This window comes from the organism of the source record quoted next, unplaced genomic scaffold (genome assembly GCF_019419815.1).
Source record: "Pyrus x bretschneideri cultivar Hongxiangsu unplaced genomic scaffold, Pyrus_bretschneideri_v1 Contig27, whole genome shotgun sequence".
NCBI classification, from domain to species: Eukaryota; Viridiplantae; Streptophyta; class Magnoliopsida; order Rosales; family Rosaceae; genus Pyrus; species Pyrus x bretschneideri.
Window position 1 is genome coordinate 2,479,015 of NW_025999579.1, and position 13,741 is coordinate 2,492,755.

At 37.8% G+C, this 13,741-nt stretch overlaps 2 protein-coding genes across 7 annotated transcripts; both read left to right on the forward strand.

Moving 5' to 3' along the window:
• The first annotated feature begins 236 nt into the window (after nt 1-236).
• LOC103930862 (diacylglycerol kinase 1) lies at nt 237-5,356 on the forward strand. Of its 2 annotated transcripts, none has more exons than XM_009340256.3 (8): nt 237-425; nt 1,035-2,393; nt 2,862-3,228; nt 3,753-3,829; nt 4,143-4,262; nt 4,413-4,577; nt 4,760-4,897; nt 4,987-5,356. In XM_009340256.3, the coding sequence occupies exons 2-8, from the start codon at nt 1,224-1,226 to the stop codon at nt 5,134-5,136; spliced, it is 2,187 nt and encodes a 728-aa protein (XP_009338531.2). In that variant the 5' UTR covers nt 237-425; nt 1,035-1,223; the 3' UTR covers nt 5,137-5,356. The 2 variants fall into 2 exon arrangements, with proteins under 2 accessions (XP_009338531.2, XP_009338541.2); XM_009340266.3 differs by having other exon boundaries at nt 1,038-2,393.
• A 4,285-nt stretch (nt 5,357-9,641) lies between these two features.
• Nucleotides 9,642-13,488, forward strand: LOC103930880 (UDP-glucose 6-dehydrogenase 5-like). 5 transcript variants are annotated; one of them, XM_048587664.1, is made up of 3 exons: nt 10,626-10,948; nt 11,312; nt 11,864-13,488. In XM_048587664.1, exons 1-3 carry the CDS (start codon nt 10,860-10,862, stop codon nt 13,313-13,315), a joined length of 1,542 nt encoding a protein of 513 aa, XP_048443621.1. In that variant the 5' UTR covers nt 10,626-10,859; the 3' UTR covers nt 13,316-13,488. The 5 variants fall into 5 exon arrangements, with proteins under 5 accessions (XP_048443620.1, XP_048443621.1, XP_048443618.1 ...); XM_048587663.1 differs by lacking the exons at nt 10,626-10,948; nt 11,312 and adding an exon at nt 9,642-9,763; XM_048587661.1 differs by lacking the exon at nt 11,312 and having other exon boundaries at nt 10,630-10,948.
• Nucleotides 13,489-13,741: the final 253 nt, after the last annotated feature.

The window sequence follows — 13,741 nt, forward strand, 5'->3', positions numbered from 1 at the left end:
CTATATTCAAGCTGTTAAAAAGAATTTACACCGATGTCGGCCTAAAAGCGACCCGAGTCCGAATAGAGCTGTCGAGTGTCACGGATTCGAACAGCCCGAGTGAACGAGCGGCCCGAGTCGGGTCCCACGAATGGTGCTCCACCTCATGCCCTCTCCTTACGCCACGTGGGACCTCGACAAATTCGAATTCTAGAATCTTAAACAAAATTAATAAATAAACGAACAAAATTAATTAATTAGAGCTCAAGAAAAAAATATCCAAAAGAAAAAAGAAAAATTCGAATTCGAGAAAGCCATTTGCTTTTCGTTGGATTTGGGTTTTGCTTCGATCCCTACACTCTGTGGATTTTGCCTCCCGGCGTGGATCGAGATAGGGTTTTCTCTGATCTGCGCGATCGCACCTCCGTCCTCCGCCGTCCGTCACTGTGAGTCTGTTTTCTTTTTCTAGAATTTTCAGTCCTTTCATGCTTCATTTTTTGAAATCTTCATGTTTCTGTGCATATATGTACATATATCTTTGTGTGTGTGTTTTTTTAGATATTGAAATGTATGTATGCATTTGTATTTCGTTTTTAGATTTTCTGTTTGGTTACCGAGAAATGGGGATAGAAAATGAAGTTTATTCTAGGCGGTTAGGTTGGGTTGTTTGCTTGGTCTGGAAATATGGAGGCTTTTTAGTTGTGCAGTGGACTATCAGTTTGGACTATTAATTTAAATTTAAATTTCGAATGAATGGTTTATTTTCCTCAAGCTTGCCAATTTGTTCCTTTTAAGCTTCCAACCAAAGCGGTAGTGTTTTACTATAAGCTAATTTTGTGTGGGTGTAGTGTTATCACTAAATTATGATAGAATCATAGAATTGTGTAGTTACATCCGGAACCGCATAATTTCTTTATGTTTACTCGAATTTTGATTTGGTTGTCGCCTCTGAATTTTGATTTGAAACCATCCATGGTAGTAGGTGCTTTGTTGGAATTTTTGGAGTAATATTTCGTTTTGCGTTTTGAACATTTTATTTGATTTGTTTTGTGAAGTAGGTTGAAGCGGTTATAATAAGTAGCGCCTATCAAAAGCGTGGTTTGGCTCTGTGTTGCGAAGGATGAAGTAAGTAGGAGGGTGTTGGGATGATAAGGCTTCTGATAATGTTATTGAATGATGAAACTGTATTGGAGGATGTATGAGTTTGATTTGTAATTAAATTGGGTTTAGGGAGTTTACTGAGGATGGATGATGATGGAGACTTTGATATGTTTTTGCCCTATTGGAACAACAAGAATCCAACTGATCGCCTTTTCATAGTCTCTTGCTTTATTGCGGCCTTAGTTGGAATTTTGACTATAGCCTACTCCGCCTTTCAATGGAGGAGAAATATAAATCTAAGTTGGATGAAAGCCATTGCCAGGTCAAAGAAAAACCCTAAGGCACGTCACAAGGTTCCTATAACTCCCCATACTTGGGTTCTAGAATCTGTATCTCGTGGAAAGAACTTGAATTGCTGTGTTTGCCTAAAATCCATGAGCCCTTCTCAAACTCTTGGGCCTATGATAGCTTCAGATAGTTTTAGTCACCATTGCGACATTTGTGGTGCTGTGGCTCATCTGAGCTGCTCGTCTAGTGCCCATAAGGATTGCAAGTGTGTATCCATGATGGGGTTTGAGCACGTGATGCACCAATGGGCTGTCCGTTGGACAGAGGCAACAGATCAACCTGATGAAACTTCTTTCTGCAGCTATTGTGAAGAACCGTGTAGTGGGTCTTTTCTTGGCGGATCCCCAATATGGTGCTGCTTGTGGTGTCAAAGAGTGGTACATGTTGATTGCCACAGTGGCATGTCCAATGAAACAGGCGATATTTGTGATCTAGGTCCATTCAGAAGGTTGATTGTGTCGCCTTTGCATGTAAAGGAATTGAACCAGACTTCCTCAGGTGGATTTCTGAGCACCATTACTCATGGAGCCAATGAAATAGCATCTTCAGTACGTGCAACTATTAGGAACCAGAGCAAAAAGTCCAAGCATGGAAATGAAAACTCTGCTGACACGGGAAATAGTGGTAGTACTGGGGATATGTCTACAGAAAGCACAGCTGATACCATTCAAGCTGTTAATGGTTCTCATGAAGTTGAGGAAAACCGTAATGGTACTGTGAATGTGAATCTGCAGCACCAAGACGATGATGTAGATAAGAAGTTGGATTCCAAACCCAGTTTCAAAAGGAGCACGTCAAACAATAAGAAGGATGAGTCTCAGGTTTTAGGTATGAAACAAAGATATGAGTTGATTGATTTATCACCAGATGCAAGACCCTTGCTAGTTTTTATCAACAAGAAGAGTGGGGCTCAGCGTGGAAATTCATTGAGAAAACGTTTAAATACTCTTCTCAATCCTGTTCAGGTTTGATTCTTCTACCATCTTGAATAGATGGAAAAAATTTATTTTCCATCGTTGATACATGAATGAGTCAAGTAAGGTTATTACATGCCATGGTGGAAAAGAAAAGCATTTCTTTTCGTTTATATTCATGTGGACTAAGTAAGGTTCTTAGGTAAGATCTTTCCGTTTATATTCATGTGGACTAAGTAAGGTTCTTAGGTAAGATTTAAGGTTTGAATTTTGTGATAATAACTGCCTATGAACAAATGGGATCTAATGTGAGAAAAATATTAAAACCTGCAAGTTTAGCCTCTTAATGGAATAGGATGCCCTAAAAGAAAATTATAATTGCTGCAATTTATCAATATTAAATGCCGGCCTATCTCCACAATTGATGTCTACGGAGTTTGATCAACTTGTACTTTATTAGTAATTGTGGTATTTCATATATTTTTGTTTAAATGTTGCATGTGCTTTTGTTTCCTGTAGGTTTTTGAGCTGAGCTCAACACATGGACCAGAGGTGGGTCTTTATTTGTTCAGAAAGGTGCAGCACTTTAGAGTTCTTGTGTGTGGGGGAGATGGTACCGTTGGTTGGGTTTTGAATGCCATAGAAAAGCAAAATTTTGATTCTCCTCCTCCAGTGGCTATTCTTCCTGCTGGAACGGGGAATGATCTTGCTAGAGTTTTGTCCTGGGGAGGAGGTTTGGGCTCAGTGGAGAGACAAGGAGGCCTTTGCACAGTTTTGCACCACATAGAGCATGCTGCAGTAACCATTCTTGATCGTTGGAAGGTAGCAATTGTAAATCAAGAGGGGAAGCAGCTCCAATCGCCAAAGTTTTTGAACAACTATCTTGGTATGTAATAGTAGAATACTGAATTTTTGCTGGATCTTTCTTGTTCTCATGTTGTTTGTATGTCTCATAGTTATTGACTTAAAGTTTTGGCTCAGCTCAGTTCACAAACTACATATTCAGCTCAAATTTAAGTCTCGGTCCCATGTATCGGACCAATTATCAATTTTTTGGCTTCACATCTTTACCTTATTCATATCTCCTTATTCAGATCTTTCAGTCTGTATAAACAGCTCACTGTCAATATGTATGAGGTGAGTTGGAATATTTTCTGTAAGGAGAAAAGAAAAACCTACAAAATTTATCTCAACCTTAGACTTATTGTTCTGCTGCATAAGAATTTACTCTCTGATATTCTAAAAACAGTCCATCTGATGAAACAATGTCGATTTGGTCAGTCGATGAGTTAATTCTGAGTATTCCGACTAACTTCTGCGCCTTTTTGTGTAAGTTTTTCATCACATTGAGTGAGCTCTCATATGACTTACCACCCACCAATCACCAACTCTGGCCTGCTTCATTTGCAGGAATTGGGTGTGATGCTAAGGTTGCTCTGGACATTCATAATCTACGAGAGGAGAATCCGGAGAAGTTTTATAACCAGGTAATATTTAACAAAAATGGAATTCAAGTTATTTAGAGTCAAACTCCCTTGTGCTATATTAGGCATGAGACTGATGAGACAGGTTGGTAAGAATAGGGGAACTATGGTGCAGATGCTATTGCATCTTCGAGTCTGAGATCACATGTGGTTGCAATATAAATTAGAAAGCAATTACAGTCAATCAAACCTCAACCTGGGTGGATCACATTTTAAATCGGTTCCTGTCGTTGTAATCGTTGTTTGTTAGTAGTTTTATTTAGATTTTACTTTGATGTGTCCTTCTTAAGATGTTGAGTTTGTTACCTACCTGCAGTTCATGAATAAAGTTCTTTATGCACGAGAAGGCGCGAAGGGCATAATAGATAGAACATTTGTAGATTTTCCTTGGCAAGTCCGAGTTGAAGTGGATGGAGTTGAGGTAGAGGTCCCTGAGGTGAGTATGAAAAGTTTTAATTATAAACACACAGCACAATGACTATTGATTCAGAAATCATCATATTGCTTCGGATTTGGCTGTCTGGATTTATTATGATTGACTAATTTTGAAATTATCAGTGCTTGACAATTTTGCAAACGTTTTCAGGATGCAGAAGGTGTACTTGTAGCGAACATTGGGAGCTACATGGGTGGTGTAGATCTGTGGCACAATGAAGACGAAAATTATGACAATTTTTACCCACAATCTATGCATGATAAAATACTTGAGGTTGTAAGCATTTCTGGAATATGGCACCTTGGGAAACTTCAGGTAATTTGGGTATACGTGGAAGCTCTACCTCTCTATAAGTGCGATGCATATACTTACGTATAAGATTGATGTCTTGCTTTTTAGGTTCAATTTGAAAACGGATTATGGTTTTTATATCTGGCGTGAACACTAGATTTGGGAAAGTGTGCTATATTTCTGATCTGCCATTTTGTTTGGTACAGGTTGGGCTTTCCCGTGCTCAAAGGTTGGCACAGGGCCAGTCAATTAAGATAGAGCTCTATGCTGCATTGCCTGTTCAGGTTGACGGGGAGCCTTGGTTTCAAAAACCTTGTACATTGGCTATATCCCATCACAGCCAGGTCTCTTTCTCTCTCAAAATTCTCGTCCGATGAAAATCTAATTTATAGCTAAACCTGTCCATAAGTTTGCCATATTATGTCGTGCGCAGGCATTCATGTTGAAGCGGGCAGCCGAGGAACCACTAGGTCACGCCGCCGCCATCATCACTGATGTTCTTGAGAATGCCGAAACCAACAGTGTGATAAACGCTGCGCAGAAGCGAGCTCTTCTTCAAGAAATGGCGCTGAAGCTGACATAGAAAAGAACTTCTCTCTATAAACTGCTTAAAATTTGTGAAAGTGAAAAGTTTTGATTGTATCTTGCTTAATATTGATATGTTGTATACCATCATATCACATGTATTTTTTTTTTGCCTTTATTTTTGTTGTGGTTTTAATAGATTGCTTCTTGTTGAAGCGTTGTTGTACATGAACCTTGTTCATCATCAATGGAAATAGGGAATTTTACGATTTTTCTGACATCGGGCCAAAAGACCAACTGTGTGTCTTACTATACGAGGATTTACCTACACTCTGATAGGTTACCGTGGTGTATCAGACTAATAATTAAGCAGTGGCGTACCAAGCGGTGGGGGAAGTCTCCTTCCTACCATATATGACTAAAAGTTCATCGAAATTGAGCCATTTAGTATTGCAGTATAACGATAGTTCTCTTCACCAGTAAATGAGAGGTTTTAAAGTTTGATTCTTGCAAAATACGTTGAAATTGAGAAATCATATATTACAATGAGATTCACTCGAGAAAAAATAATATCACAAGGGGTTGAACCCGATTGAAGTTGGGTATGAAATTGTATGACTACTAACAGGAAGTGCAGTGCTCCGGGAAGAGCGGCTGACCCCTTTGATTTCAACGAAGCACGAAAGACTCGAGCAAGCTGGAGTTCTGACTTCTACCAGGACCAAAAGCTTATTGAACCTGCACACAACTTCGGGAGGAGACCTGCATGCATGTGTAGTAGTAATCAACCCTCATTCTTTTGCTTATTCTTCACAAATCCTTGCTTCACTTTCCTCCACGCCCTCGCCACAAACCCCTTCGTTACCAGCCCCGCCGGCCTTGCGGTCGGCTTTTGGCCCCCAGCAGTCGCACAAGAAGGCGGCTTTTGGTCCCCAGTAATCGCTCTCTTCGGTGTCCTGGCACTTTCTTTGGCAATGCGACTTAAGCCCTGCCTGTACAAAGGTGAGTTGAAGCAGTACATGTAATGAGGTGACGAGGAAGCTTTCGACGCTAGAATGGCCTTGTTGAGTTGGTGAGTCACGGCTCGGAACTCGTATGAGTCGTATAGCGTGCTGCCGTTGTGACTCGGGCTCAGCCGCCACACAGGGCTTATCATGCGGGGGTGAGCATGTGTCGCGGTAACGGTTTGTGGCTCTTTGCCGACCGGGATTTCCAGGAAAGTTGCTAGGTCTATATGTGTTGAAGACTCTCCCATGTTTTTTTAGAGAGAGAGAGAGAGAGAGAGAGAGTAGGTTAAGGTTTGTTTATTAGGCTTTGGGGGTGTATTTTATGGGTGGATGGGTAGTTTGCCTTGCAAGTAACGTTGGTTAAGTGAATGTTACTAGGCACTTGTATTGTTTTATACGTCCTCGACAGACTTTCTTTCTACATTGACATCATAAGTTTTGTAGGAATATCACACAGTTACGTGGTATTATTAAATTACTCATGCTATCGTATATAATGTCTTTATTAATATTTTATCGTAAGCTTATAAAATATCAATTACGTCGTCAACGGTCAATTTAAATTATATAATTTGTAAATTATAAATTAATAATACTATATGACGGTGTGACTGTGAAACTCTTAATTAATAAATGATGTTAAACATGAAAGCATTAAGTTATTTATTTTTATTTATAGTTTGATATGTGTGTATGTTAAGATTTTTGTTGTTGTCTTGTTCAAGGTTTTTGACAATATGGAGGTGGAAAGTGGTATTTCTCTTTCTCATCATATGTTTGCACATGCTTTTGCTTGCTTCCAAATCTTAAATTAAGTGCTTAATTCTATTTCATAGCTGCTAAATCCATTCTAATGTCTTATTTTTTTAACCACATTATAATCTCATCCAGCATAAAAAGTTAAAAAATTGAAATGCTATTTCTCCACCCACTATTATTCCAAAAAATTAAAATGCTATTTCCTCACAAACGAAGACTTATCCCATGATAATCTACATATCAATGAATGACCTTCCAAATACTCAAGTACTGTGTGATTATGTGCTATAATAACTACCATCAATATCCAATACTCATTAGTTCCTAGCTTCTTACCCTTTAATTGGGCATCCGCACTTTTTCGTTTCAAAATTCCTTTTATCCCCATCTTTTACGTTTTTCTTTTCCCAATTCGGCTTACATATTGTCCATTCCTTTCATTGTCCAATGTAAGTCTAGGACTCATGTTACCTCTTCGCACCCAACCTATTGTTATTATATATCTTTCAAGGTCCTTATTGATTATTTTACAAATAGGCAAACTTATAATTAAAAATTTCGTTAAAAAGTAGGCGGAAAGATAACAGTGAGATTGAAATAACAGCACTCTTCTTTACAAAATAATCTTAAGTGAAGGATCTAATCAAACTGTATTAGTGGAGTAAATTCTATACTCAACTCTAATCTTCTACATCCAAGTATTGACTTTTGGCAAGTGATATAAAGTATTTGAGAGACATGCATGTTAGTGCCCTCATGACTTCGCCATATATATAATCTTATAAATCGAGTGAAACTTAAAGCTTAGATCTACTTTTTTTTTCTTTAAAAAAAAAAAAAAATTAAAAGTATTTTTCTTTCTTTAAGATATTCTTTATTTACATTTACTTATTAATTCAAGTTAAAAAGAAAAATATAACCGAATCAATAGCTAGTTGAATGTTCGTAGAAAAATAAAATGTAAATTAAAATCAGTAAGAAATAGGTGAACCTTTATTTACAAAACTCATTGACACTTACTTATAGCATTTATATTTCAAATTATCAATTGCAAGCCTAAACAATGCATGTTAGTTTATTTAAATTTCTTAAAATTTTATGGACTTTCAAACAATGCATCAAAAGACAAATCATATTCATATCCCATGATTGTTTAGAACTGAAAAAGAAGAAAGCAACATACATTCTCTAAAGAAAAAAAAAAAAAAAAACTCTTCATAAGGTACTACTGGTTTGACCAAAAAAAGAAAAGGTAACATTGGTTGGAGAAACATAAATTCTTTAACCATATGTTTGGATAAGAAAATTTAAAATTGCTAAGAAAAATCAAAATTATGGAATTTGAAATAATGAAATTTAATTTCTTAAAAATTGTGAAGTTTCTTGTTTGGCTACAGTAAAACTATAATGAAATTTATGTACAAAATTTAATGTGATCAATTGATAAATGGAAAATAACAAACTCTTCCTTGTGGAAATTAATAAATAACAACTATTTACATGAAATTTCAAGTTGCGAATTGTTAGCTCCAAACTTTAAGTTTTATTTTCACAGAGAAATTCTAAATTTCTATGATTATAAATCCGAACAAGAGAATCGGTCATTTCAATTTAAGAACTTTTGTCCAAATTTTAAATGTATTTCCCTCATCCAAATAGATGATAAATTTATAAAGAGCATGTATTTTGGTCTAACTCGCACACTCGGTGTTATAAAATTATTACAAAATATGTGAAAAAGAGAGTAATTCCTTTTTCTTTTTGAACAAACAGTATTATCTACACTAAGAGGATGGGGGAGTGGACTAAGCCTCACAATGTGTTAACAATAATTTGATTCAAATTCACCTTCGACAAGAATCAAGCCTAAGACCTCTCACAAAACTAACGGATTTGTTGTCACACCCTATGAATCTCTCAAAAAACATAAATCCGTATTTATTTTAGTCTCACCACCCTATCCCACCCCTAACACGGTCTCTCTCAATGTGCCAAAATTATTATAAAGTCAAAACTGTTAACCACCACATTTATGACATTCTGGTAAATTTTAATTATTTTGTGTGCCTCATCTAATGGAAGTAATGTTGGCTATAGACTCTAGATACGCAAAACTCACACTAATATAGATGAGTTTCTTGTAAATATACAATTTTGGTTGTATTATTTAAAAGTGTATCAATTTTTTGTGTCTAAATAATACTATTGCTTAAAAGAATCATTCCTACAACTAAGATGTGTTTTCCTGTCACCGTAATGTCCCACTTATAAATAACTTTCTCCCCTAATTTTGATGTGATGTCAAGTCTACACAAATTATAACGGATTTTTAGTCAAAATGATTTTTGAGATTAACGTAATTTCTTTATTTGATTTCTGAAATTTAAAATCAATAGAAGTTGTCCCTTATATTATCTACCGTCAATTATTTTAGTCATTATATGAAAAATCTCAATTAAATCGAAGAAATCACCAGTTCAAGTGGAAGAGTTGGTTAACAAAAACACTCTCAATTTAACGAAATTTTTTCACGAAATGAACAAAATAATTAACGATGGACAATCTCATAACCATTTCATCATTTCCACGTATAGCGTGGAATCTATGGCATTCATGTACCTACCAACTGGGCTGTCCGCGTTAATAGTTAATCCGCAAATCCTGTTAATTAAGTAAATAAATAAATGTGCAAAATCCTGATGCGTATATAACACCTTTTGTTGCTTACGATAACTCACATCTCGTCTGCCTCTCGTTGCATAATCTTTGCACTCTCTACACAAAAAATTCAGTTTGTCGACTATCTGACGCACTCCTTCTTTTCTGTTTTATAATTATCGAGTTCGATCTTACTTCACACTTTGTCGTCAAACTTTTTTGTTTCTTTTTCTTTGTGCTGATTTGTGGGCATCTTCTGAGGTATGAACACTTTAATCTCATTTGTTAATTGTCTTTCGAATCAAATGTCGTTGTTGTCTGTCACTTTTCTGCAATTTTATATAAGCTAATATTAATTGCAATCGCCATGGCTTTCATCTTACTCAAACATTCTCTGGGCTCCACCACACCAGCACACACACCCTTCCTTTCTGCACTTAGAAGCTTCCTCTTTTAACTACCAGCCATGGTGACTAGTAAAATTTTGGTGTTTAATTCGTTAAATCCCCAATGGTTTGTAGACCAAATGCCATGGAAACGTACCAACCAAGACGTGTTTGTTGAATTTAGTAGTTTTTGATATGCCTTGATTTTTGGTTAATGCGTTGAAATAGAACTGACTACAAATTTTTAATAAAAATAAAATTAAGGGTTACTGAACAGATAATAAATCGTATATAAATTTTGATTTTGCTTCTTTTATTGTTTGATTCGTGTTCATATCTCGCATACTTCTTTTCTCTTTTTGCACACTTTTATTTATGTTTCTAAGATTTATTATATCCAAGTTTTGGAAATAAGATAAATACAAAAATAGTGCAATTCTTACTCAATTTTATTTCTCACGAACCCTTATTAATTTTTGACAATTTATTCGTCCCGTGGTAAAAATGTGTGGGTGGATAACCCTACCTAAAAACAATGTTCTGAAAAATGAGAAACAACGGAAATCACATTCTCTCAGTGAAAATCACGTCTCTTCAATTAAAAGTTTGTAACCGATTCTGTTTGTGCATATTTCTCGTGGGCGCATGGGGTGTTTAATGTTGGTATGGTGGCACATGAACCAATGACGCGTAGAGTCCAGCTTTTACTCTGATCACCCATTTGTAACGCAGTTGCAGTCTTACTCTATGGGTTCTGTTTGGTCAGACGCTTAGATTCCAACCCTTGTTTTTATGCCAGAAAACTGTTTTTTTTTCTTCAATTGACTTGATTTTTATCTGTGTTCTAATGACATGGGTACTCTTGGAAATCTGCTTTTTCGATAAGCAGTTTTCGTTGAGTTGAAAGAGGGGAAAAAAGGGGGGACTGAATTTCCCTTGTTTGTTACTGATGGTGTTTGTAAACGTGTTGAATGCTCCGTTCCAGCTTTTCCATTAATCTGACTTTGCTTTGGTTTGTGAAAAGTAACATAATTGGTGCAGATCTCACAAGTGCTTTTGGGTATTTAGGCACCTCTTTCCTCTCTTTCTTTCCTGCAGTAGTTTGTGTTCTCTCTCTCTACTCTCTTTCTCTATCTCTCTCTCTCTCTCTCTCTCTCTCTGCTCTTTATTTCTTGCTTCAATTTTTGAGGCTACAGAAATCTTATCAAGGTAATGCCATGGTTTCTTGTGTAAATTAGGTTAAGGTATTTCATCATTTTCTTGCATGTTTAAATGCTCAACCGATGACAATTTTCTGGCATGGAAGAAAGTTTTGAGCAAGTTTGTCATGTAAAAATTGTGGACACTGTTCTTTCATTGTCTAGATTTAGTCAAGTTTTGCCAAATTAAATGTCAAATCTTATTAGGTAGTTGGCTAAGGTAGTGTGTCCATCCTTTGCTTCTGAGTTTGAGTCTCCGAACGTGTAATTTAGAGTAGTTTAGAGTATCGCATTCTTTATTACCATCTTGCCATCTCAAAGTTTCTAGAAAGTTGGGCATCTTATAATTGTGGATACTTCTCTTTTATTTTTTAGATTTAGTAGCGTTAGTGGGTTAAATTGGTAAATATAAGGTGAGAGGGGATTGATGGGGATCGAACCTGCATCAACACCAAGGTACATAGACATTATTTCTTTCCACCATGGCCATTTGCTTATTTTCTTGATTTGGTCTAATTTTTTTAAATTATATATTAGATCTTGCATACCTATGTTAGGTAAATTGGCCAAGGTAATGTGTCCTGTCCAATTGAACCCAAGTTCGAATTGCCTCCTCATAGTTAAGAGTAGTTTATAATATCGCCTTGTCAAGAAACTAAGGTGGTGGAGCAAATTGTTGTTGATTTTCCATTGTATCAAGTATAAATCTTGTTCTTGTAGAGGAAGCCGCCCATTATTTTCTGTTGACAGATTGCTTTGTTTCATGCTTCTAACAGAAGAAAAAAATGGTGAAGATCTGCTGCATTGGAGCTGGCTATGTTGGGGGTCCAACAATGGCAGTGATTGCACTGAAGTGCCCTGCCATCGAAGTGGCAGTGGTAGACATCTCCGTGCCCCGAATCGCGGCCTGGAACAGCGACCAGCTCCCCATTTATGAGCCAGGACTTGATGAGACTGTGAAGCAATGCAGAGGAAAGAACCTCTTCTTCAGCACTGCTGTCGAAAAGCATGTCGCGGAAGCGGACATTATCTTCGTTTCAGTTAACACCCCAACGAAAACCAGGGGTCTTGGAGCCGGCAAGGCTGCTGACTTGACATACTGGGAAAGCGCAGCCCGAATGATCGCTGATGTTTCAAAATCCGACAAGATTGTTGTTGAGAAATCAACTGTCCCAGTGAAAACCGCCGAGGCGATTGAAAAGATTTTGAGACATAATAGCAAGGGAATCAAGTACCAAATTCTCTCCAACCCGGAGTTTCTTGCCGAGGGGACAGCAATTGAGGATCTTTTCAAGCCCGACCGCGTGTTGATTGGAGGGAGGGAAACCCCGGATGGCCAGAAGGCAATCCAGGCATTGAAGGCAGTGTACGCGAATTGGGTTCCGGAAGACAGAATCATAACAACCAATCTGTGGTCAGCTGAGCTATCAAAGCTCGCCGCGAATGCCTTCCTGGCACAGAGGATCTCGTCTGTGAATGCAATGTCAGCTCTCTGTGAGGCCACCGGAGCAAATATCTCAGAAGTTTCCCATGCTGTTGGCAAGGACACCAGAATTGGACCGAAATTTCTCAATGCCAGCGTTGGATTTGGCGGGTCTTGCTTTCAGAAGGACATTCTCAACTTGGTCTATATCTGCGAATGCAATGGCCTTCCTGAAGTTGCAGACTACTGGAAACAAGTGATCCAGGTGAACGACTACCAAAAGAGCCGCTTCGTGAACAGGGTTGTCTCTTCGATGTTCAACACTGTTTCAGGTAAAAAGATTGCGATTCTTGGATTCGCATTCAAGAAAGACACCGGGGACACAAGGGAGACCCCTGCCATTGATGTTTGCAACGGGCTGTTGGGGGACAAGGCGCACTTGAGCATATATGATCTGCAGGTTACCGAGGAACAGATTCGGAGGGATCTTTCGATGAAAAAGTTTGATTGGGACCATCCAATTCATCTGCAGCCAATGAGCCCTGCCGCGGCCAAGGAAGTGAGCGTCGCTTGGGATGCTTACGAGGCAGCAAAGGGCGCTCATGGGATCTGCATTCTCACCGAGTGGGACGAGTTCAAGACACTCGATTACAAGAAGATTTACGACAGCATGCAGAAGCCTGCATTTTTGTTCGATGGGAGAAATGTGGTTGATGCTGTGAAGCTGAGAGAGATCGGATTCGTCGTGTATTCGATCGGGAAGCCGTTGGATTCTTGGCTCAAGGACATGCCTGCTGTGGCATAAGATGTGGAGATTTTCTTGCAGCTGCAGGAGCATAAGTGATTCCTTGAATTTCTACTTTTCACCTCATGTTTTTACTTTCCTGTTGTCTCAGACAGTGTGACATTATTACTCTTTCTTTTTTTTTTTTTTTTGTATCCTTTGGTCCTAATGAGAATAAACAGAAAATTTTATTAGATCGGTAAATCGATGATTTAGTGAACGATTGATTCTAACATTAGTCAAATACGAGTGTTACTTGTACTAAAGAAGGTTGACTGGCTATATCGGTGGGAAATATTAGAATAAGTCATGCATGTGTTGACGAGTATTTTCTTCTTTCTGGCAAGTAACCACTATATTTTTTTTATTTAAAAACAGACTAACTGGTGGCATCGTCATGACAGTCCATTTTTCTGAGGTCGAAAAGGCTCACAGAGACATTTCAAT